The sequence below is a fragment of the Tenrec ecaudatus genome, chromosome 4, assembly GCF_050624435.1.
Source record: "Tenrec ecaudatus isolate mTenEca1 chromosome 4, mTenEca1.hap1, whole genome shotgun sequence".
NCBI classification, from domain to species: domain Eukaryota; kingdom Metazoa; phylum Chordata; class Mammalia; order Afrosoricida; family Tenrecidae; genus Tenrec; species Tenrec ecaudatus.
The window spans coordinates 90,129,029-90,153,818 of record NC_134533.1 but is presented as its reverse complement, the minus strand read 5'-3'; the positions used below and the strand labels follow the sequence as shown (position 1 = coordinate 90,153,818).

Sequence of the window (24,790 nt, the reverse complement as noted above, 5' to 3'; positions counted from 1 at the left end):
TCCCCCTCGGCCACTTCTCAGCAGCTTGCGTTTGGGGGAAGGAGATGGCCATCGCTTTCTACAGAGGTGGTGTGCCAGGTCGGCTACAAGTCCACTGCCAGGCTGAAGCAGGTTAGGTTCAAAGAGTATATGGACTAAACTGTGCTCAAAACGAACCTGCATAGATCGATTACTGCTGGGCAAAAAAGGTCCCGGGGCTCAGGGTCTGATAGTGTTAGGACAGTGGGGGCCATTTGACTGCCACCCGGGAGTTCAGATTTCTTCACTGTTTCCCTGGGCTCCGACAGACTTGGTGGCAGACATTCCAAACATGGTAACTGTTGATTTCACAAGAGGTGAAAAAGAACTTTTAAAAAAAATCTAAGTACGCTGGATGATAGACTGTGAAAGCACAATTCAGATTTGTTTCCTCAGCACCTCTGCTCTCTGCTGTTCTTTTGATTAGCTGTAAATGGCCCCGTGCCAATTATTAAAAACAATGGAAGTCTCCTGGCAAAGAGCACTTCCTGTCTGCCAGCTCAATGCCCACGGCACAGTAACATGGAAAGGTAATCCCTGGGGGGGGGGGGGGCGGGGAGGGAAGGGCAGGGCAGGGGGTGTGGGAATCTTAGAAAGCAGATTAACTGATGAGGGCAGATTCAACCCCTAAGTGAGTTATTTCTAGACCGGTTGCTGGGAAATACGGATCCCTTGAAGGAAGTGCAGTTTTCAAAGGTCCTGGGTAGTTGCTAAAATAATTAGGTCATTTTCAAGCTGGTCGAATTTCAGCGGTAAGACAACTACGGACTAGGAGCCACACAAACTAAAAATAACCCGTCAGCGACTCAATCGTTTCCTAAATGGGCTTCTGCTGTGGTGTTCTATGGAGCCAATTCTGACTGATAGGGACCCAGTATGACGAACTGAGTTGCCCCGTAGGGTTTCTTCAGCTGTCATACTCTATGGGAGCACATCACCTGTGTGTTCTTTCTCCCACGGAGTGGCTGGTGGGCTTGAGCTGCCAACCTTCCGGTTAGCAGTTGAACACTTAAGAATTGAGCCACCCAAACCCATTGAGGGGTCCTACTAAATGCGTGGGCAGGGGCTCATTAAAGAGGCCTCTTTCTGTGAACCCCCCACCCTGACACCAGAAGCTTCATCCCTCAGCAAGATCAGGCCCATTCTCATACTCCGTCCCTTCTGCACTCTCTCCTCATCAGTCAGCATATTGTCCCACTACATAGCCATTTCTTTGTCCAGAAGAAAGCAGACATCGCATGCTAACTCCATGTTAACATTTTAAGAACTGATCCTCGAGAAGAGCAATAGATGAGCACCAGCAAACTCAGAATGTATAAATCCTCTTTTCCACTGCCTTACAACTCAGCCGTCCAAGACATTCTTGGCACTGATATAGCTTACAAAGACTTAGAAGATGAAGGCATTTTTAACGGAAAATTTAGAATGATCGCTACAAATGGTTCTAAAATACAGAAGTTCCCTGAAATCCATTTTCCTAGTTTCTTCGCAAGAAATCTTTGTGTCATGGATGGAGCTTAAAACAGCTGTTTGGCCACCTAATGACCTATTTCAAGAGATGTTTTTGAGAGCCAGTTTGAAATAACCGTGGGTGCATTCATTCAGCGAATAACTGGTTAGGGCCAATGACACAATAAGCCTGGCCATATAAAGATGGAAAGAAATGATCCTTCTCCCTCTCCGCTCATGGGGACCCCACCTGTATAGAGCCAAACTGCTCTACAGGGCTATCAAGGCTCTGGCCGATCTGAAGCCGCTTGTCAGGTCTGTCTTTCCAGGAACCCCTAGTGGGGTGTGAACTGCACACCTTTCCGTTAGCAGCCTGGTGCTGAACCATTTAGATCACCGGAGGGCTTTTGTCATGGGTCAAAATCGGCTGGTTGGCAACAAACAACAACTCTGTCCCTGACAAAAACAATAGGCAAGCATCTGGTTGCAACATTGTTGTTGGATGCAACATTGTTGTTGGATGCAACACTGTTGTTGGATGCAACACTGTTGTTGGATGTAACATTGTTGTTGGATGCATTGTTGTTGGATGCATTGTTGTTGGATGCAACATTGCTGTTGGATGCAGTCACCTCTGCCGCACAGGGACCTCAGGTATGACAGAAGAAAGCGTGGCCTGGCCGGTGCCATCATTACCACTGTGGTTATGCTTGAACTCTGTGATCCCCACGGTGTCAGCCCATCTCAGGGAGGAATCATAAAACATGTCCTATCAAAAAAGCACCACCTTCTCATTAGACGCAGAAACAGTGGTTGATGTATTTTAAAAGTATGTTTCTTGCCATTACATGGATATCCTTTTTGTCCCCTCCCTCTTTAGGTTAACAAGCCTACATTTCTATACTTTTGAGATAAGGCTACATACGCTACATTCATCGTCCGTTCTGCTTGAATATAATGTCTGCATTGATAAGAAACCTTGTATTATCAAAAACCCAGTTTTAAAGGCACCGCTCCAAAGAGGAAAAATGGTTAGTAATTCCACACTATTATATAGATATATTGAATTTTAAAAGAGCTATAAAAAAGCTAAGGATATTTCAGAATAAACCCTGCATTTGAGTACTTCTACCATTTGCTCAAAGGAACCTTGGTGTTGCAGTGGTTAGGTGCTTGGCTGCTAACCACAAGGTCAATGGTTTGAATCCACTAGCTGCTTTGTGGGAAAAGATGTGGACGGGGCATTATGCTCCTCTGAGAATTAACTATATGGGATCCACATGACAACAGTGTCTTGAGAGATGAGCTAGGAGCGGTGAGTTTGTGTTAATGGATGAAGAGCAGCTCAAGAAGGGAGGGGAAGATGGTTGTGCGGTTACTAGGAGTAACTGTTGAGCTGGTGAGCGTTAGCCACACATGCACTCAACTGCAGCAGCAATATGAGAGTCCACCCTTGGAAACCCTGCGCCAGCTCTACTCTGTCCTAGAGGCTCTCTGTGCGGCAGAATCCACTCGGTGTCACAGCAATGACCTTTCATTCTCCACCACTGGCTTTCTCTAGCCATCAGGACTGCCCCCGTACTCATACGGGCTTTCTCACCCAACTTCCCCACTCATCACCTTCCCCTACTTTGGCTTCAAGGACAAAGCCACCTAGAACAAGAGCTGAAGCCCACGGCTTTTTTCCCTTTTAATTTCCTTGTGTCATAAACTACCGCTGACCAAATAGTTAAAGCATGGCCCCTAATTAGTGAATTATGTTAGCTCAAATTCTCACGACAAGACTCTATGTAAGACTAATTACAGTATTACATCAAACTGTACATTAATATACACTAATTATAAGTACATTAAGGTGCTATCAAATCGGTTCCAGCTCATAGTGACCCCCTGTGCCATACTGCCCAGTCCTGCGCCTTCCCCATAATCATGCCTATGTTTAAATTCACTGGTGAAGTCACCGTGTCCATCCATTTAACTCAGGGTCTTCCTCTTTTTAGTCACCCGCTAATTTACCCAGCATGGTCTTTTTCAGGACCAGGTCCTCTTGATAACATGTGCAAAGACCAGGAGCGGAAGCTATGCTATCTGGATTCTAGGGAGCATTCTGTCTGTACGTCTTCCAAGACAGTCTTGTCCGCGCTTCTGACTGCAGTGTCCAGGCTTCCCATGTGACAGCCGAGTCTGAAAAGATCATGGCTTGGATCAGACGCATACTAGTCCTCACAATGACATCCTGGCAGAGGAAACCCGAGAGAGTGACCAGTGTTCGTTGACTGCGCAAAGGCATCCAACTCGGTTTCTCATAACACATGTTGGATCCTATGGGGAAGAATGAGAATTCCAGGCCTTTTCATGTTGCTCATGTGGGACCTATGCAGACACCAAGAGGCAGTCTTTTCAACAGAACCAGCGGATACGGAAGAGTTGAAGCGACGTATTCAATCTGTATGCTGAGCAAATTATTCAAGAGATTGGGCTTCATGAAGACGGTGATGTTGGAATTGGAGGAAGGGTCTTAAGCAACCTGTCACAGGCAGGTGGCACCACAGTGCTTGGCAAAAGTGAAGACGTGACGTACTCACTGACGAGGATGGAAGACTATATACAGCCTTCAGTGTGGGCTCCACCTCAATGTAAAGAAAAGGAGAAGGCTCGCACCTGGACCGGTCAGTAACACTGTATTAAACAGGGGAAAGAACGAAGTCGACAAGTACCTCATTTTACTTGGACCCACTACCAGTGCCCAGAGAAGCAGCAGGCAAGGACTCAAAGGATGCACCACAGTGGGACAGACTTGCTGTAAACGATGCTCTTTTAAGTGTTAACCAGGAAACACCAAGTGGTGGGGAAAGCAGAGACAACAATGCACATTTATATTCATTCTAGCAGCGACTGACTTTGATAGGTTCTTTTTCTCTCGCTCATCAGAAGTGGTTTCTTAAAGGTAAAAAAGTACAATCATCCTCATCACCACTGCCATCGACTTGATTCTTCCATTTTGGGGCAAGGAGACCATTGCTCCATTCTTTAAAAACTCTCTGGCCTCCTCCTGAGTGCCAGCCTGGCATGTGTGCAGTCAGCAGCATTTGGGCCCCAGCTGCGGCTGTCAGCTGCTCTGCTCAAGGCCTGTCCTCTCGTGGCCCAAGGAAAGACGCAGGCCGATTAGAGTGTGGAGGTCAGTGTAAATGTGACATTCTGGCTACCTGGGGACACGGGTGATCATGTGCGCATGAGGATGCAAATGGTCTGTTCTGAGCAGAGAAAGACTAATTACTGAAAAGCAAGTTTCTCAAAACTAACTACTCCCCAAATCCAACACAGGTGTTCCCCGAATTTCGACAGTTTGCCTTATATCACTCCGCCTTTACGAAAGACGTTAGTACCCATGCCCTCTGAATGAGTTCACATTCACTAAAAAAAGGCCAGAGGCAAAAGTAGCATGCAATGTTTGCTTTGCAGCAAGCGGTTCAAAGAAGCAGAGAGGAGCGGCATCACCCCGTCTCCAGGAGGTGTACTGTCCTTCCATTGTTTCCGCTGTATACAGAAGGTGTCCAAATTAGCAGGTCATTCCTGTGTTTACTCTGTGTTTTATTATTTTAGGTTGCTTTGTGTGTCATTTGGTGTGATTTGTGTCTGAAATGCACACACCGCTCCCTATGTTAACTAATGGTAATTGCTTTCTAGGGGCCCTGGTGGTGCAGTGGTTATGCAAGGTTAGCAGTTTGAACCCGCCGGCAGCTCCTCCAGAGGAAGGCAGGGCTTTCTACTCCTGGAAAGAGTTATAGTCTCAAAAACTCACAGGGTTAGAGCTACCCTGTTGATGATTTGGCATCAAGTTTGACTTACTTGCTTCTTTGCCTCGTGCTCTTTTGGTTTAAGAAAGGTTTCGTAGACACAAGGGTATCAGGGGACGCTTGTGCTGAGGCACCAGCGAGTCTGTGGTGGGGTCCTCAGTTTCCATGCAGGAGATGCAGGTTTCACTTCTGATCCCTTGACTTCATGCACTGCAACCATCTGTCTAGCACCAGTGGGCTGTGCACTGCTAGGAATGCTGACCACCTTTCAGTAGGGCTTCCAGACAAAGGTGGACTAGAAAAGAAAACCTCCCGCCATGCATCTTGTGCTTCATTGTTCATGGGTCCCCATGGGTCTGGGGTGGAGGTGTATGACTCGAGCTAACAAACAGAAGCGGATTCAGTAGAGCACAGTGCTTTCCTCTCTGCCAACTGTCCTAAGCAATGAAGAGAGATTGTGAATCAACTTCATTTTGTGCTCGGACCGTGAGCGATACCTTGTGCCGATGGGCCTCCGGCTGAACACAGGCATGGGTCCTGGGACCCTTCCCTAGGACAAGCCGTGCATTCTCGAGTCACCTAGAATCTAGCATGCTCTAGAAGCATAGCTTCCCTAACTTCTTTGGCCTACCACCCCTTTCAGAAAGGGAACATGACTTGGTGCCCCCACCCCACCCACCCCTGCTGCCAGGCAATGAGACATTTGGTACTAGAATCCATTCTCAAGGATAAAGTGTAGGTCTTTGACTTTGTAGTCCCCTCACCCCCACCCCTCAATGCCTGATCGTTCCAGTAGCCTCTAGGCGGTGGTGCCGCCCACTTTAGGAAGCGCTGCTTTAAATGGCGGCTGAGGATTTGACTTGCGTTTAGAAATGACATGTTTCCGCCGTTCCCTTTCAGGGAAGCGTACACGTCTATTATTATTAAGTGCCTGGAAGACCACCTCTGGGGGTGGGGGTGGAGGGGGGGGCAGAAAGTGCTTCATCATCTCCCAAGTAGCAGTTAAGACAACAACTGTGTCAGCCCCTGTTGGCTTCTGGGAGAAAGTTTATCTTATTAACTATCATGAACTAATCCAGGTTTAATTAACTTGTGCTGTGTTCTCTGACAGCTCAGGGGGTGGAGGCGAGTAGACCTCTGTGCTCTGTGTCTCCAGACATCCATCAATTCGGTGCCAGGGCAGCCATTGAGGACGAAGGCTCTGCTTTATCAAACCAGCAGATGTCATTTACTCCATGTCAGGGAAGGACAGGAAGAGCAGATGTTTCGGGTTCACATCAAAATGTAAAGCAGGTGGAGGAAGCGCTGCTTGCAGGCTCCCTTGGGAAAATGCCATACTGTGAAGGGAAAGCATGGGCATTAGTAGACTTGCCCTTTAGCCTCCTGGTGGCATAGTGAGTTATGAGTGAGCTGCCAACTGCAAGGTCAGCAGTTCAAAACCACCTGGGGCTCCTTAGAAGAAAAATGAGGCTTTTTTACTTCTGTAAATACCTCCAGTGTCAGAAACCCACAGGGACCGTTCCGTTCTGTTCTACAGGGTTGAGTGAATAAGGACCAACGCCATGGCCATGAGTTTGATTTGTTGTCGTTGTTCGGTTTCTGTTTACTTGCCTTCCATTCAAGAGAACCAGACTCTGTTCCTGATCCGTGTCCCCCATGCACAGCCACCACGGGTCTGTAAGTGGAAGTCGGAAAGTTGCCATGATGCTGAACAGGTTTAAGTAGAACTTTCAGACTAAGATGGACTAGAAAGAGAGGCCTGGCGATCTGCTTCTGAAAAACCAGCCGATAAAACCCCCAACAGGTCATGAGTCTGATGTGCAACTGATCACGGGGGCGGGGCTGCGCAGGAGGGGCGGGGCTGCGTGTGGCGTCATCATGGGTAGGGACCACCTTGAGAACAGCTCCCCACAGCTCGTGGATCCCCTGTTCGACCCCGGCCATCACCGGGCTTCTATGTGATTATTCCTCACAGACCTGTGAGAATCAAATGGGGGCACCTTACAAGGGAAAGTAAATTGTCAAGGAAAAGTTTTATATTAAAACAAATTATTACGAAGTTTTAAAACCTGGGGGATCTAGCTTGACTGGGCCAGGAGACAGAGACCTGCACACACATGCACTCTCTGACTTGCTTTGGGGTCAATGTCAGGATCTGTGGGCTCAGGGATGACATGGAATTCTCTGTGCCTGGCAGCCATGAGGGGAGGGCTGGGGCTTTTCAGTGAATGTGTGTCTTAGCACATGTGCAGACGACGATATCAGCCCCTTCCCCACCTCTGTGTCTCCAGTGCCGAGTTATGTTCACACAGCCTCCCCACCAGGGCCCAAGTGGCACACACGATAGCCTTCCTCTGAAAGGTTTTCCATCCACTCGGGTAGAAATACCAGTCACTTCAGACAGCAACTCACTTGGGCAGCAGCTTCAGAGCTCGGGAATATGCAGACGAACGTGAACTTCTTGAGAGTCGGAAATTTCCCAGCTACCATTTTTATGATTCCCCCCTGCAGTCAGTCCCTCAGTTCCCTGAATTAGGTTTGGGCCGTTAGTCAACACAGCAGTCTGTCTGGCTGTGGCTATAATCACTGTTAACTAGATCTGGGGCCTTGCCACATGGCATGGAGGACCTTGATAGCTAATAGCAAATGGGCTACACCCTGAATTCCCACCCTTTGCTGGGATGCTCTATCCTGGTAAACATCATGTATGTCCATGAACTTCACTTCTAGTCTGTATGACGCCTGAAAGCCCATTTCCCCGAGGTCCCAGCTTCTCAGTGGCCTCCTGTGGTCCTCCCAGCAGCGCAGACTTGTAAGCAAAGGCCCGCGTTTGGCTCAGCCATATTTCCCGGATGATTCGGGGCTGAGTACACTGGTATTCAAGGCATCTTTTCTGTGGCAGCTGTGTGTTGGTGCCATTTTTACAGGAACATGTACACGTCGAAAAGCTGCCACCGCCACTAAGGTGAGGACCCTTGGATGTCGTCTGGCATTGGGGGACCCAAGTGTTCTGGGGATGTAGAAAGAAGGGGCTTTCCACTCCTGTAGACAGCTACAGTCTCAGAAACAACCTGGGCCCGTTCCACCCTGTCCCATATAGGGTCGCCAGGAGTCAGCGTCACCGCAGTGGCAGAGTCTGGCTTTGGCTTTGGTGTGCTGGGGGTGAGGGCTCGGCAGAGACATACTTGCCCTGCAATGGGAGATGTTCTCAGCTTTCAGGGCAAACCTGCTTCACATTCAGAGGAAAATATCCAGGTCATTCAGTACCACAAGGACTGGGGCTACAGGGCCCTGCTTTGGACAATTAGCATTAATCAGCTGTAGCCCCAATGCCAAGCCCACCTCTGTCTTTTCCCTGCATCGGAAACCCTCTCCAAGGGCGTGACTTCAGTGACTCACAGTTCACCGGGGCCTTCACCGCCTTCCTGTATTGTGTGTAATAGCCTTCTAGCACCGAGCTCTGCTCATCTGCCCTGCGGCACTCCTTCCCTGGGCGGTCCTCACTTCTTACCCCCTGTCCAACTGCGCGCCAAAGCATGATGGTGTTCCGAGCTAGCCACAGGCTCCAAGAGGACAGAGACCACCTCAGCAGCCACGTTCACCCCGTCTCCACCGCATCCAGCAATCGGGCCCTGGCATAAAGTAACACCCAGTAATTAATTGCTGACTGAGGGTGACACCCAAAGCCAAAGCCTCTGGCCTTCTCTCTTCCTTGTTCTCTTTGCTTAAGATGCATCTCCTGCTTGGCCAAGATCCAGCTTAACAAGCTCCATTGGCTCCAGTGCTTTCCTTGGACTTCTCCAAGTAGAGCGGACGACTCCGTCTTTTATGCCTTCACTGTGCTCTGGCTGTGCCAGCGATAGCTCTTTGCAGCACGTTTTTGTTGACAGCCAAGCAGCAGAGGAGCTTTGGGTGTTTGGCAAGGAAAAGGAGTATTCAAGGGGTCATGACAACCATTGTTCACTATAGGCAGCACAGCTGGTGGAAGAGGGGTCAGATGAATTGGAGAGTGTGCTGCTCCCAGGGATAGAGCTGAACAACATCCTTAGGAGGACAATTATGGGGTGCCTTGTAAGGTAGGGCGCTCCTGGGCATTGCTTTTCCAAGAGTGGATGGATTTGCGTGTCAGGGATAGAACAAACAGGATTGCTGGATGCCTGCGAAGCTCCTTCCAAATCTGTGCCGAGGAAGGCCACTACAGGGGCCAAGACTCTTTTGAGAGAGCCGGGAGCCCTGGTGGCATTGTGGATCATTCGTCAGGCTGCTAACCACCAGGACAGCAGTTTGAAATTACCAGCTGCTCCACAGGAGAAAGCAGAGGCTTTCTTCTCCCAGAAAGGGTGGCCGTCTTAGAAACCCACAGGGGGCATTGCGACCTGTGCTGTGGGGTTGCGGAGAGGCAGAATGCACTTGATGGCAGTGCGTTTGAGTTGGCTCCTGAGGGGCCCCGGAGGGGCGGGAGGCCTGGTTTTCAGCCATGTCCTAGTGCTGCTGTGAGTGTGTGCACGTCAGCCAACCAGTCCTACCTCTCTCGACTTTCACTTTTCACTTGTTTTATTGAGACCAGCTAGGCCGACTAGCCAGACAGCAATTCTAACAGTTTCTACATGTGCTATTGAGGGACACGGATTCCATTCCTTGAGTTGGACGGCCATTTCCATGCTCCTTTCCAGAGTCCCTCCTCACTCATTAACTTTAATTCTCCGTTCCCTCAGGTTCCTATGTATTCTTCCCGGTTGTCGTTGTCTATTTGACCTCACATAGCTAGTTCTTAAAAGACCATGATGTTCAAGCCAGACCCTTTCTGTTAGTGAAGCTGATCTATTATTTGGTTCTGGGGAGGTTTGGTGCCAAGGTGGTTAGGAATTGGGCTGTTAACTGTCAGGTTAGCAGCTTGAAACCACAGGAGAAAGATGAGTTTTCTACTCCTGTAAAGAGTTACAGTCTCAGAAACCCACAGGAGAAGTTCTATCTTGTCCTATGGGGACTCAATGGCAGTGGGTCTTGTTTGGTTTTATGTTGAATTTAGGGGATTCCTCAATTTAGGGCTATTGAGAGTACTCAACACACTTATACATGAATACATTCAAAAATGGCACAATGTCTGGTAAGGGCTCAATCAATGTTAATTATGTCTGTTTCTGGTTTGATCTGTGCGTTTTTTGTAATCATTTTATTGGGGGCTCATACAACTCATCACAATCCATATATCCATCCATGTGTTGAGCACATTTGTTGCCCTCATCATTTTCAAAATATTTTCTATGATCTGTGTATTACTCGCACACTTTTCCCTCACCTCCATGGCTTAAGGCTAATGCTCCTCTGAATGGGACCTCCCTCTCTATCATCTGCTTATTCTAGGCATCCTTTCAGAACTAGCTCAGCCTCACCAGCCCCTCAATTGCCCTCCAAGCACTGGGAGAAAGCCTCAGGACCATGTCATATAGTAATCATGGCTCTACTGTTTAGGTGTCTGTTATACCGTTGGTTAAGGACTTGAATGGTAAGTGCCCGGTTCGTCTTATGTCAACTCTAGAACCCTGGTGGGGTGGTGGATGAGTTATTGGGCTACCAATTGCAAGGTCTGCAGCTCAACACCACTAACCTCTCTGAGAGAGAAAGCAGAGGCTTTGAGCTCCCATAAAGATTTACAGCCTAGGTGAACAAGCGGCCATCTAGCTCAGAAGCAAAGAAGCCCACATGGAAGAAGCACACCGGCCAGTGCGATCACGAGGTGCCAAGGGACCAGGTATAAGGCATCATGCAAAAAAAAAAAAGATATATGTGTGTGTGTGTATGTATGTGTATATGTATATATATATACCATATTAAATGAAGGGGGAAGTGCAGAGTGGAGACCCAAGGCCCAAGTGTCGGCCAATGGAGATCCCCTCATAGAGGGGTTTAGGAGAGGAGATGGGTTAATTAGGGTGTGAGGTAGTACAGATGAAGAACACAGCTTTCCCCCAGATCCTGGAGGCTTCCTCCCCGCAACTACCATGATCCGAATTCTACCTTGCAGGGCTGGATAGGACAGAGGCTGTACACTGGTACATATGAGGGTTGGAGGTACAGGGAATCCAGGGTGGATGATACCTTCAGGACCAAGGGTGTGAGGGGTGATGCTGGGAGAGTGGAGGGTGAGTGGGTTGGAAAGTGGGAACTGATTACAAGGATCCACATGTGACCTCCTCCCTGGGAGAGGGACAGCAGAGAAGGGGGGGGAGGGGAGACTCCGGATAGTGCAAGATATGACAAATAACGATGTATAAATTACCAAGGGCACATGAGGGAGGGGGGAATGGGGAGGGAGGGGGGAAAAAAAGAGGACCTGATGCAAAGGGCTTAAGTGGAGAGCAAATGCTTTGAGAATGATTGGGGCAGGGAATGTATGGATGTGCTTTATACAATTGATGTATGTATATGTAAGGATTGTGATAAGAGTTCTATGAGTCCCTAATAAAATGTAAAAAAAGAAAAGAGGAGAAAAAAATGATTAGGGAAAAGAATGTACAGATGTGCTTTATACAATTGATGTATGTATATGTATGGACTGTGATAAGAGTTGTATGAGCCCCTAATAAATTGTTTTAAAAAAAAGATTTACAGCCTAAGAAACCAAAAGGAGCAGTTCGGTTCTGTCCTGTAAGGACTCAAGGAGTCAGAATTGACTCAAAAGCAGTGAGTTTTGAGTGAGGTTCCGATCTGCACTCCATACTGTTTTGGGGGTACAAAGGATACCCTGGTGTCAACTATAATTTAAGGGGGATATTTATTAAGTCTTAAAAGAGAAATGACAAGCACAAAGACGTCAATCACCCAGACGAGGGAGGCCACTAGCATGAGGTCACACTAGCATCTGAGGATTCAGTCAAGTTGCTGGTTAAATAAAGCATGGAACATAGGAAACTGTCACAGATTCATGACCGGTGGCAGAGCAATACATCACAGGTATAGGTGGTACTACAGAAGTGGGAACAGGGTCATGAATGGGACATGCACCGTTATGTTCGATAGAATTGCTCACAAGACTGGCCCAGGGCCTTCTGTCTAAGATAGTCAGGGAACAACTGATAGGGCATGATGATGGGACCTACAGGTGCTGTCCATCAAAGAGACAACCAGGAAAGCCTTTAAGAGTCTTCTCCTCCCTGGGCTGGCTGGAGAGAGGTGGAGGTAACCCATTTTCCAACTCTCTTTGCTTGACGGCAAAATGATCTACACCTTGGTTAATGAGCTTGGAATTCAGTGGAGGCTTAATCTACAAGGGGATTCTACAAACCGTTTTTTTTTTTTTGGTTTTTGCTGTGACCCAAAGCCTCTGCACATGCTCAGAATTTACACTCTAACACAACTCCCCCGACCCCCATTATAGGTTACATTATTAATAACCCTTTGATCACACAAGCTTAAAGAACAGGACTTAACTTAAACACACTTGCTGCTGATGAAATGAAATGAAATTCTCCTTTGGATTTATTTCAAGTAGAAATGCCCTTGTATGAGAAGCAGCACAGGGCTGCGCTCCAAGGGTCACAGACCTTGAAGTCCTTGAACTTTGGTTCAAATAGACTATTCTTTTGAGATTGCCCACTAACTGATAAGTTAAGGCTACCATGTATTTGTAATTTTTATGTTTTCCTCACGTTTTGTGATGAATCTTAATTCTGCAGAAAAATACTTTTGACTTAGTGAAGGAGTGTGATTGAAGTTATCACCTTGTGTCTAACCTGTATTTCTTTCTTTAACGGAGTTCTGTCACTTCAGTTGTGTAGCTATGTAAGTGCATGGTCCATGTATTTTAGTCCAAAAGGCTTTCTTCTATATTTATTCCTTTAAAAAAAAACTTGCTATCTTCAATTCTATACCATTCTCCTAGACAAATATATCTTTTTGGACCTATGTCTGTATCAGTCCTTTGGAAACCAATGAATATGTTCAGAATTAGGCCACCCGTGGCAGCCCCTGGTGGCAGCCCCTCGTGGCAGCCCCTGGTGCCCTTTCCTCTCACTGTGCTGCATGCACGGGGGTCCAGATGTGTCTCTCACTTCCCACTTGTGTAAGCTGGTGCCACTAGAAGCCTCTGGTGGCACCAGAACCTCTTTTCTAAGTACTGTCCAAACAGGATGGTCAGTGGTAGGTGGCATTTAATGAGCCTATTTGGCACTGAAACAGAAGTCGGCTTTCACTCTGTCAAAGCAACGCAGCATTTTGGTTCAAGATGCTAGTGATGGTGATTGGACCCAAAAACAATCTGCATGAGAAAGACAAGCTGTAAGTCAGGAGGCGGGTAGAGTATTGAGGCCAACTCTGTATAAACATTGCTGTACAGCCCAGAATGGGCAGTGACTGACATTTATCATGTTAATTATTCCACCAAGTGGTAGGAAAGTCTATTTAATGAATCTTCTGACCAATATTAGCTGTGTATGTTTGGGGTGGGTGGAGGAGATGGGGGGGGGCAGTAGGAAGGGGTAGCCACTGCCAATATTAGTTGTGTGTGTCTCTGAGAGTTAGGGGGGTTCATTTATTGAATTAAATGGACTCTTCTTTCTAATACATCAGAAGATCCCTGAACCTGCCAGATGCTTTATCACTTTTCAGTGAGTTTTTATTTTAGAGGCAGCTTGTGAGACATAAGATTCCAAGATAGTTGTTACTATTACAATTAAGAACTTGTCCCCTGAACCTGAAATAAATGTGTTGTTCTTTGCCTTCCTATCAGGAGAAAGAAAAGACATTCTGCCCCAGTAAGAGTGAGTCTCAGCAACCCACCGGGGCAGGGCTACCCGGACCTATACGCTCACGAGGAGTCAGAAGGGACTCGGGGGCAGTGAGTTTTGCGTTTTCGTTTCGTATTAGGAGCCCAGGTGGTGGTGGGGTATGAATGGTGGCTGACAACCACACAGATGCTGGCTCAAATCTCCCAGGTACTCATGGTAGAAGGATGAGGCTGTCTTTTCCCATAAAGATTTAGGGTCTTGGAAACCTACGTGGGGGTTGCTGTGAGTTGTCTAGGGCAGTGGGTTTGAGTTTTTATTCCCCTTGTTGCTCTGAAAGCCCTCATCATACAGCGTGTTAAGTGTTGGGCTGCCAACAACAAGGTGTGGTTCAAATCCACTAGTCACTCTGTGGGGGCAAGATGAGGCTGTTTGCTCCTGTCAAGATTTCCAGCCTTAGAAACCCAAAGGAGACATTCTAATCTGAGTTGGAAGTGACTCAATGGCAGTTGGTTCTTGGTGGGTTTCTCTTCCAATGAAATTTCCCACAGGCGGATTTCTTCCACCAGCATCAGAGTTCCCCAGGCCACACCAACTGTCCATGTCTGAGTGTGGAGCAGCTCAGGAATGGGCACTTCTAGCAAACACCACACACCCTGGAGTGGCCGAGATGCTCTGTCTTACTGGGACGATATTCGAGGCTGCCCCTGATGAGCACCACGGACTTCAAGGGAGCTCAGCTGCACTCGGGAACAGTCACTTAGGGCGGGAGGGACATTAGATCAACGCTCTCCACTTGATAACATCCAGGGACTCAGCTAAGAGAAGTCTGGCCCTTTGCACTACACACCATGAGGTGAACGGGTGGGATAAGTAAGCGGCTAACACTGGTGTGCGTGGAGTGAACTGTAGATGAGAGGATGAGGGGACCCCCAGTTACAGTCATAACCACTAACACCAGGCTCCTGGGAGAAGCAGAAAGGTGAGTGGAAAGAGAGGCTAAAAAGCAGAATAGTCGAAAGGAGAAAGAAAAAAAGGGGGAAAGAGGGAGAAAGGAGGATTCTGATCGAAGCCATGAGCCTCCTTATGCATTTATGAGACAGAATTGAAAATGACCACTTGATAGTGGTGATAAGAACAAAGAACTCAGAGCACTTAATGTGCCCTCGGTAATACGCTGAAATATGAAAATACCCAATTACTCTTCGCAAATAGGTTCTGGTTGTTGTGAACTGCTGAGTTGGCTGTCGACTCCTGGCAACCCCCCTTCCCCGCCCCCGACCCCGTGTACAACTAAACGAAACTCTGCCTAGTGTGGAGTCGGCCCCATGATCATGGCTGTTCGAGGACCAGACCATTGTGGTCCACACCGTTTTCACTGGCCGATTTTTGTAAGGCGATTGTCAGGATTGTCTTCCTGATCCATCTTAGTCTAGAAGCTCTGCTCATATCGGACCACCCTCACAGCTGAACACTAGCCCAGCCTCCTCTGACTGACCCCGTCTAATGTCTTTCTTCGCAGAAATTCTGCAAAGCCCACGCTCCCTTTTGAGGAGCACATACCCCGCTTGAGACGCCGCACATAAGTGGTCCCTAGTACTCCACTATCACAGACAGCGTTCAGCTGCTGGCCAGGAGGTGGGCAGTGTCGGTGCAGAAGAAACGGCTGGCGACTTGTTTCCATGAGGATGACAGCCAGGAACCCCTTTGGCTCAGTTCTGCTCTGGAACGTGTGGCAGCCCCCTGAGTTGGAGGGTGGCTCAGCAGCAGCTGACAATAACATTATAGCACGTGAGGCCTCCTCCAAAGGACAGGGAGCATCTCTGTTCTGTCACTTTGGAATCTTCACTGCCTAGGACACTGCTGCCTCCACACACACATCTCTGCTGAACTAAAGGACTTCTCTGAGCAGCAGCAGGAAGTGGAGGATACAGTTTCTCCTGCAAGGCCTGCTCGGTTGGGTCCTGAACTCCTGGCATCCTGCTGCGAGTCAGCACAAGGAAGCTCTAGCCGAATGTGGGAGGTACATCAGTTTGCCTACAAAGGACATCTGGACAAGGCATGGACCGCTGACAGTCATAAATCCCACCTGCTGGTGACATCTGCCAAAAGAGCATTTCACCTAGCATGCGTGCTTTGAGCTCTTTGGGAACTGATTTCCATATTCAACAGGTTGGGTGGGACACAGTGGCCTCTGCCTGGTGAAAACATAAGGGAAATTTATAGCCCCCCCCTCTGCCCCCCACCCCCCGACATGGCCTTCCTCTGGGCTTCTTGGAGACAGTTAACAAGTCTTTGGGAAGGAGCTGTGCTCTCAGGGGCCTTCCCTGATGAGCTCATTCTCTAAGCCACAACCAAGGAAGAGGCCAGGGACCCCTGTCTGTCTCCAATTACCTAAGAGGACGTCTTACAAATGGCCTCTCTTCTGGTCATCGTCCCTTGGGAGCAGGCTCATGCTGGCTAGAGGGAATTCTAGATGTGAGTTTCCTGGAAAAGGGTTAGTGAATCGACAGAGAGTACTGCGGCTTAGTGCATGCTGCCAGGCTAGGCCTCTGCATTGCCATGGCTTTTGACCAGCCAAAGTCAAGTTTGATGGCCATCGTTCCATCAAAAAGCATGAACCACGTCCTCCTGCTTCTCGGAGGGCTTCCACTCTACTCCTGGGCATTCCACCTCTATTTTTCACTGAAGCAAATTAGATTGCCCTGACCCTCTGCAACAGCTTCCCGACTTGTCTCCCTGCCTCTGGCCTGGCTGCCTCTCATCCATTCAATCCCTTCTGCAGCAACATGCTCTTCGTGAAAGATGAATCTGATCCTGAGCCTCGGGATCGACTCTGAACTCTTCATCTTGGCTAATGGGCTTGGGTGACTCCTGGGCTTGCTTAGAGGGCTCCTTTGTCATCACATCGCTGACCTGTCCACCTGTCCAGGCCCCTCAAGGAGGGTGTTCTTTCTTACTCTCAGGCTTTGCTTACCTAAGCTGTACCTCTGTCCCAAGCATTCTTCCTCCATAGCCTTTTCCTATGAAGCCCTTGGGGTGTGGTGTTCACACACTGGGCTGCTAATCAAAAAAGTCAGCAGTTTGCAATCACTGGCTGCTCCATGGGAGAAAGACGAGGCTTTCTAATCCTGTAAAAATGTTAAAGTCTCAGACACCCCCCCCCCCCGTGGCAGGCCTAGCCCATCCTACAGAGTTGCTGTGGGTTGGAAGTGACTTAGTGGCAGGATGTTTTAAACCTTCTTCTTATGTCTATCATGGCCAGTATGAATTGTTCTTGTTTGGTGTCAATTTTTGACTCCTAGCAAATTTTGAGGTTAGCAGTTCAAAAGCACCAGCTGCTCCACAGGAGAAAGACAAGACTTTCTACTCCTTCAGTACTACTGTCTCAAAAACCCACAGGGGCAATTCTATCCTTTCCTATAGGGTCAGAATCGACTCCCTGGCAGTGAGTGAGGAAGAGCCCTGCTGGTTAGTGGGTTACACATTGGGCTGCTAACCTCCAGGTCAGAAGTTAGAAACCACCAGCTGCTGCCTGGGAGAAAGATGAGGCTTTCTACTCCCACCAAAAGGCCCGGTCTCCGTAACCCATGGGCAGTTCGACCCTGTGCCGAAGGGCCGCCATGAGTTGAAATGGGCATGATGGCAGTAGATTTTTGCTTTCGGAGCAAGAGTAGAAATCCTCCTAGAGTCTCCTAGGCTGGAATCTTTCCGATCAGATCTTTGGGTAGGAGTTTCTCCGAGGACACCGAGGCTGGGTGGAAACCAATGTTTGCATTCTCCAGTTGAGTGCTTAGCTGCCGCCACGGTGGCTCTCCATTTCACTCGCCTAACTCCTGCTGAGGAGCCCTGGGGCGCAGTGGGTTACGTGTTGGGCTGCGAGCAGCAGGGGCAGCGTTTGAAACCACCAGCTGCTCCACAAGAGAGAGATTCCTCTGCTGCTGCCAAGATTTACAGCCTTGGAAACCCACAGGGCGGTCCACTCTGTCTATGGGTTGCTAGGAGTCGCAACGAGTGAGACCCCCCCCCCCCCCCCGCTTGTCTTTTGGCTCTACTTAGAGGATACCCCCTTTAGGAAATGAGCCTTCACACAGCATGTGCTGTTTCCTGGGCTCATTCCGACCACATGGGCTGGGGCTTTCCTGCCTGTGCCTCTGTATGGCTCACTAACTATGCGCTCAGCGAGAGCAAGGACTGAACTTGAATGATGGACGCCCGGTATCAATCATGACACCCACAAGGAGCCTTTCAGCCAATTCGGACTATGGTGGCCCCATGTGTGCAGAGGGAACCTGCTCCACCCGGCTTTCTAGGCTGTAACCTTTTGGAAGCAGGTCCTTAGGCCCGTCTTCCCAGCCCCCTCTGGGTTACTTCAAACCGCTTGCTCTGCAGTTGAGCTCTGACCCATTTACACCACCTCCCAGGAGCGTCTGGGCACTTGGTAGGGGACCCAGAAACCTAACGCTGCATGGATAAATGTGTGTGCATTAGGAACAGCCATGCAGCCTCCTCCTATCAACTCCGCAGGCAGGCAGGCCCTGCAAACCGCACTCACCGTTGCAGGTGCAGCGCACGTTGCGATAGAAACGCGGGCACACGAAGCTGATGCGCGCCGTGCTGTAGGTCATGAGCGCGTGGGAATCCAGAGACAAGCTTTGCTCGCAGTGTTGCTCCTGACAGTCCAGCCCGGAGCAGTTCTTCTCTAGGATGGCGGAGATGCGCATGACATTCTCCAGGTGTCTGCGGGCGTTGGACAGCTTCTGGATCAGGTAGGCCGGCTTGTAGAACTCATGGCTGTGCATTTCCACGGCGAACAGCATGTCCAGCTGGTTGGTGCCCGCCACGGGCTGGATGCTGATGATGTGCAGGCTGTCCTGCTTCTGGGAGAGCACGGCGTTCCGCAGCGTGCGCCGGAAGCCCAGCATGTGCAGCCCCACGAAGTCCTCGGGGGACACGTTCTCGAAGCGGAGGGTGACAGTGTTCTGCAGCATGGCGTGCACCAGCTGCTCCACGTGCACCACCACGTCAATGGGCACCTGGAAACGGCCATCACTCACCGAGACGTTCAGGACGTACTTGCCGCTGTCCAGGCCCCCCAGGGCGATGATCTTCCCGTCATGGCTGTTCACCTTGAACAGGCTCTTCTGCTCTGATTTCAGTGCAAACGTGAGCACGTCATACACGTCTTGATCTGTGGCGTGAATCTTCCCAATGACCCCGCCCGGAAAGTCATCCTCCATGGTGACAATGAAGATTTCCAAGGGGATGGCTGTGGGCTTGTGTATGCTTTCCTCGATCACCCGCACCCGGATGTAGGAGTGAGACACTTGCTGGGGGCTACCGGAGTCTTTCGCCTAAAAAACCAAGAGGGGGAAAGGCAAAGAACTGAGACAAAGTCGTGACAGTGATGGAAGTCCCCCCAAAGGCATCATCTTCACCGGGCACCTATTGGCTCCTTCCTGTGTTCCTGGCACTCTTCTGCAAATGGTTGAAGGTGTGCGCTTACGTGCCCGGGACATTTACCACCCCTGTTTCCCATGAAACATAACTTCGTTATGAACAATGAAGGGTGTGCACACCATACAGTCTGGTGGGAGTCAGACACGGGGAAAGGAAGGAGGTTAGAAGGGGCTATCCACGTGCCCCCACAGGCTGGCCTCAGTTTGGGCCTGGACACAGAGCCGAGGGAAGTCTTACTAAGCGGTGCTCTCACACAGAGGAGGAATCTGTCTTCTCTGTTGCACTCTTTACTTTGGGTTGGACCAGATGGCATCTGTCTGACCATTTAAAAAACCACATTGTTCAAGTGGGCAGGCCCCCCCTTTAAGATTTAGAATACAACACAGTACACCACTGGGGAAAAGACACGGCTTGAAAAGAACCGCTTTCGCCTCCATTTTTACATAAGAATTGACAGAATGACCACTGTCCCAACAGATCTTTCCTGAGCAGCTGCCGTGTGTGACAAGAAGTGAGTGAGTGTGGTAGGACTTCAGGAGAAGGGCTGAGACAGGTACCTGAGCAGGTGGGGCCACCCACCTTGCAGGCCTAGTGAGATCAGGCAGATGAGTCCTTCTGTATGGAAGGTGGTGTAAGAGCAGGCACGTGCTCTCAGGGTACGGGACAGCCACACATGTAATAGTTTAGGGCAGAGGTAGGCAGGTTTTTTTCTGTGAAGAGCTAGATAGCAAATATTTAGGCTACTTGGTCTCTTTTGCAGCTACACAACTGTGGCAGGAAAACAGCCAAGGATGAAACCAGCTGTAAGCAAGAACAGACCAGGCTGTGTTCCCATTGGACATTCTTTATAAAAAGGTTATGGGCAGCATTTGGCACAGGGCCTGGACTTGCCCTCCTCTGGCTTAGAAGAACAGCAGAATCCACTGTAGGAGGATTCATCATGGAGGGGAAATAGAAACGAATGAGGCTGAAGCCAGAAGGGCAGTTCTACTAGGAGACGGCAGTACTAGTATGAGCCAATGTGCACATAAATGGGGCTGGGAAAGTGGGGATGTAACTGATGCGGGCAGGGACCTTGTAAAGGAGAAACACAAAGCATGCTGGGAGTATAATATAATTGACGTGGGGGAGCAGGCTCTCTAAGGAGATTCCAGAGTCTGATATGTCAAATCTCTGGCTTCTAGCAGCTAGAGAGAATATGCCAAGAACTCTATTAGCTTCGAGAGAAGCCTTTAACAATAGCTCCTTGCCTTTTGAGCACCCACATGGTTATACAAAATGATTACACAAGGGAGGGTTAGCAATGGGGGAATTCATTGACAAGGAGGTGCCCTGGTGGTGCAGTGGGTTACATGTTGGGCTACTAACAGGAGGGTCAGCAGTTTGAAACTTCCACCATCCCCTGGAAGAAAAACGAAGCTTTCTACTCCTATAAACAGTTACAGTCTCAGAAACCCAGAGGGGAAGTTCTACTACGTCCACTCACAGGATCACCATGAGTTGACATCGACCCAACAGCTGTGAATTTTGTTTGGGTTTGGTTCAGAGTCAAAAGCCATTTGTTTGGGAGCGTTGATGGAGAGGAATATGATATAGCTTACCCAGAGTGGTGATATATACAATTCAGTGCTGTAGGAGTTGAAAGAATTGCTATTGTTATTAGTAGTTGTGAGTTTAGGTGGCCCTCTGTGGATCATTGCTTTTGAAAAAAATTAGTCACTCAATTTCTAGGATGGGACCCAAGCAAAAATCACGCTTGGGAGTTTTTTAGGGTTTGCTCATTTCAAGCTCTCACCTATCTCTTTCATGACCTATCACTTTTGCCCTTCTGCACTAATCATTTCACACAGCACAGAGACCGAAAGGAGCAGAAACCAGGTGTGTGAGTCATCTCCCCAAGACCATTGTTGTCTGAGTTCTTGGCTCTTATGGGTTAACCAAGTGGCAGTTTCCTCCAAAGCAGAGGCCACTAGGCCACTCTATGGCTGAAGGACATTCAGACAATGATGACTACCTCCCTCCATTGGGATAATATGACAAATAATATCCTGCTTAAGGGAAAGAGCCTTGAACAATTACTTTTCTTTATGGGTCCACTAGAACCCCCAGGAATTTCCAGACTGCACAGATAGTGTACTTGACACACCCTACAGAAATGTCCCTCCTGAACAATGATGCCTCCCTTCCTTCCTGTTCAATTTCACACACACAGACCGCCTTTATTGGTGTGAAATTGAATCTGAGATTAAAAGGGGGGACATTCCCACACGGTAATGAATTATGTTGACTTGTTCAACAAAGGAAAACCAACCAGCGGGCGCAGAGCAAGTAGGAGTGAAAGACAGCCTGATGCGGACAGAGAACAAGACCATACCTGGACACAGAGCACGTATTCCGGGGACTCAGTGTGCTGGAACACCACTGCCGACCTCAGGATCCCGTGTGGGTCCAACAGGAACTCCTCCTCTTCGTTTCCCGCCAAAATAGAGAAGGAGAAAGGAGGCCCATTGTGAAAGGAGTCCCTGTCTGTCACCACCAGCTGCAAAATGCTGGTGCCCACTGGCTTGTTTTCCTGCATAAGAGAGGATATTAAAGAGGGAGATGAGATTGCACCTCTGCACACAGCTGAAAAAGCACACAAACCCATCATTACCGCTGGGAGTGCTGTGCTAGAAAGCAGAGCATGGAGCTGAGGGACTCTTGTGGTATTAGCTTGTCTCTGGAAGACAGGCTGCCACCAGTTAGCCTTGCTGGCTCCCTCCCCACCACCATCTCTTGAGACAATAAACTGCTCCTGAAGAACAGAAGGACTTGTGTTGAAAGGGTTTGCCAGTTCCAGTGCTGGGCGACTCTGTCCTTCACAAGCTCGAAACACCCCGAGTTTACCTCAGCCCCTTTGGGGACAACTGGCATCCACTCGCCTTTGTGACTTTGTCAAAAATTCTCTCGGGCCAAGAAAACATCAAGCTGCCGGGCTGGGGAAGGCACTGTCTTCTACTTGTCACACATTGTGCTGTGTTCTAGGCCCAACACCGAGCTCTAATGCCACAATATGAGGCTCTGTTTGGGGGTGGTGGGTCATGCTGGCAACTTCAGAGCCAGCAGTCAGACATGAGTCCAGTGGAGCGCGGGGCTTTGCTACAGTTTGCGTTCGCTTCTTGAGGAAAAGGCAGGGGGGGTGGGTAAGGGGGTAGTATTTCTCAACTTGAAAACGCAGAGAAGGAAAACCTTCTGCTTCATCTGCTGCCTTGGACACCCGATGCAGCTCATTGTGTAAGCATTATTCTGCAGACTCGCTCAGCCTTTCCCTCAAAATGGGAGCATGAGGACCCGTGTCCCGCTCCTCGGGGCTCAGGTTATCCCCACAGCTTCATCTTGTTTGATCACCTGAGACCCCACTCTGGTTTTCCATTGTGATTTGGGTGAAAGTTTGGAGAGCAAGCCGGCCTTTTACGAAACCGCTCACATACAGTGTGTCTCATGATGCTGGTTGCGAGTCCCATAGTGTATCAGCACTCGACCCACTTCCTCGCTGTGCCGATCAGATCCTTTCATCCATCTCTATCCCTTTCTACCTTCTGAGCTTTAATTCTTGGACAAATACTGCCTTTTTAATTGTGCATGGGTGGTGGTGCATCTTCAACTTTTTATCGTGAATTGGGTGAAGGTTCACACAGTGGATCCTCTGTTTCAAAGTCAGCAATTTATACACCTGTTGTTTCATCTCACCCATTGTAATCCCCTCAATGTACTGGTTGATCATTCGCATGAATATGTACTTCCTTGGCATTACCATTCATTTTATAGGCTTGTTGAGCATTTGGCTGAAAGTTGAGCTTCTGACATGTGTTCAGTTAAAGTCTTTATTGTTACTTAAAGGCCACAGTCTCGGGGATCCCACCAGTCTCTATCAGACAGGGTAAGCCTGGTCTTTGAGATATATATAGTTTTGTTTCTCTGTAAATAGGATCTAACACTGTGATCCCTATTAAAGCAGTCAGTAGTTGTAGCCATGCACCATCTAGTTCTGGTCTCAGGGACCACAGTTCACAGTGATTCCTAAGTCCTTTGGACTACCATACATACTCGAATATAAGCTGACCCGAGTATAAGCCGAGGTACCTAATTATTACCTGAGAAACCAGAAAAACTGATTGACTTGAGTATACGCCTAGGGTGAGAAATGCAGGATGTGAATTAACACAGAGACCAGAGGGGAGAGATGGAGCGCAGCTACAGACACATCCTTACCAGTTCAGCTGCTGGTGTAAGTGAATCACTATGGGTGCTTCTGCAAACTGGAGCCGTCCACGTCATAGGACGACTCTGATTGGTTAGATGTGAGTAAACAAACATTCAAAGCCCTGCAGTGTCAGCAAAGCCTTGAATGAACAGCGGAGGAACAGCAATCACCCGCGAGATGTTACACCTCGCTGGGGTACCACTGAGCTGTGTATAAGCCAAACCCCAGTTTTTCAGCACATTTTTTTCTGCTGAAAAACTCGGCTTATACACGAGTATATGGGGGTAATTGTTTCTTTGTGTCTTTGGCTTTCTCCACTTCGCTTTGCTCCAGACAGGGAGAGGCCTATTGTTACTCCTTAAACAGCCTCTCACAAGCACAAATGCTTTGAAGGCCAGTTGTGGCACCGACCACAATAAGGTTTAGGACACTGACATTGTGTACGATGTTATGCCAATGCCCCCACTGTCCCCTGAACCTATGATCCCGAGTTCCAGGCCCAGCACTTACTCCCTCAAGGAGTTTGGTTATGGCCAAGAAGTTGTTACAACTTTGCCCCTGCATGCTCTACCACATTTGTAGATTATTTGCAGCACACACATATACATATGCGGAAATATACTGTGGGTTTAGTCCCATGTAGGGAGCTCTGAGGGTGTCCAAGTTACAAGTCACAAGGTCGGTCGTTCAAAATTACCAGTCCATTTTTGTAACCACTCCTAGACTTTTTTGGTTGTTGTTTTCATTATTATTGCAAGATCAGGCTTGTTATAGTATTAACCCGTTGCCCTCAATGGCTGAGTTCCTCTCAGTGTCTTTCTGAGCCTTGATCATCTTGCACTGATCCCTATTTTGGGTAAGGGGAAAGCCAACATAGAGTTCAAAGAAACTATGGCCCGGCCCTTTCCTTTCTGCATCCAAGTTGTGCAAAGGCTTGGAAGCTTGGGTACAGTCAAAATTCCATTCCATCAGCTACCTGCCACTGTGACCAAGGAAAGCGGTGCTGTTGAATGGGCAGTGAACATCAGTCCTGGGTGCTGAAGACTGCCCATCTATGCTGACCACACATAGAGAGTGTGAAGCCATCAAAGCCTTAGGCA

At 48.8% G+C, this 24,790-nt stretch overlaps 1 protein-coding gene across 1 annotated transcript in view; it reads right to left on the bottom strand.

Annotated features, from left to right (window-relative positions):
* The window catches only part of FAT3 (FAT atypical cadherin 3), a 745,323-nt gene that overhangs the window by 39,904 nt on the left and 680,629 nt on the right, over positions 1-24,790 (bottom strand). Inside the window, exons 18-19 of the mRNA XM_075546447.1 lie at positions 21,822-22,019; positions 18,543-19,341 (exon numbers count right to left, since the gene is read on the bottom strand). Coding sequence (XP_075402562.1) covers positions 18,543-19,341; positions 21,822-22,019 — 997 coding nt within the window. The remainder of the gene's footprint in view (positions 1-18,542; positions 19,342-21,821; positions 22,020-24,790) is intronic.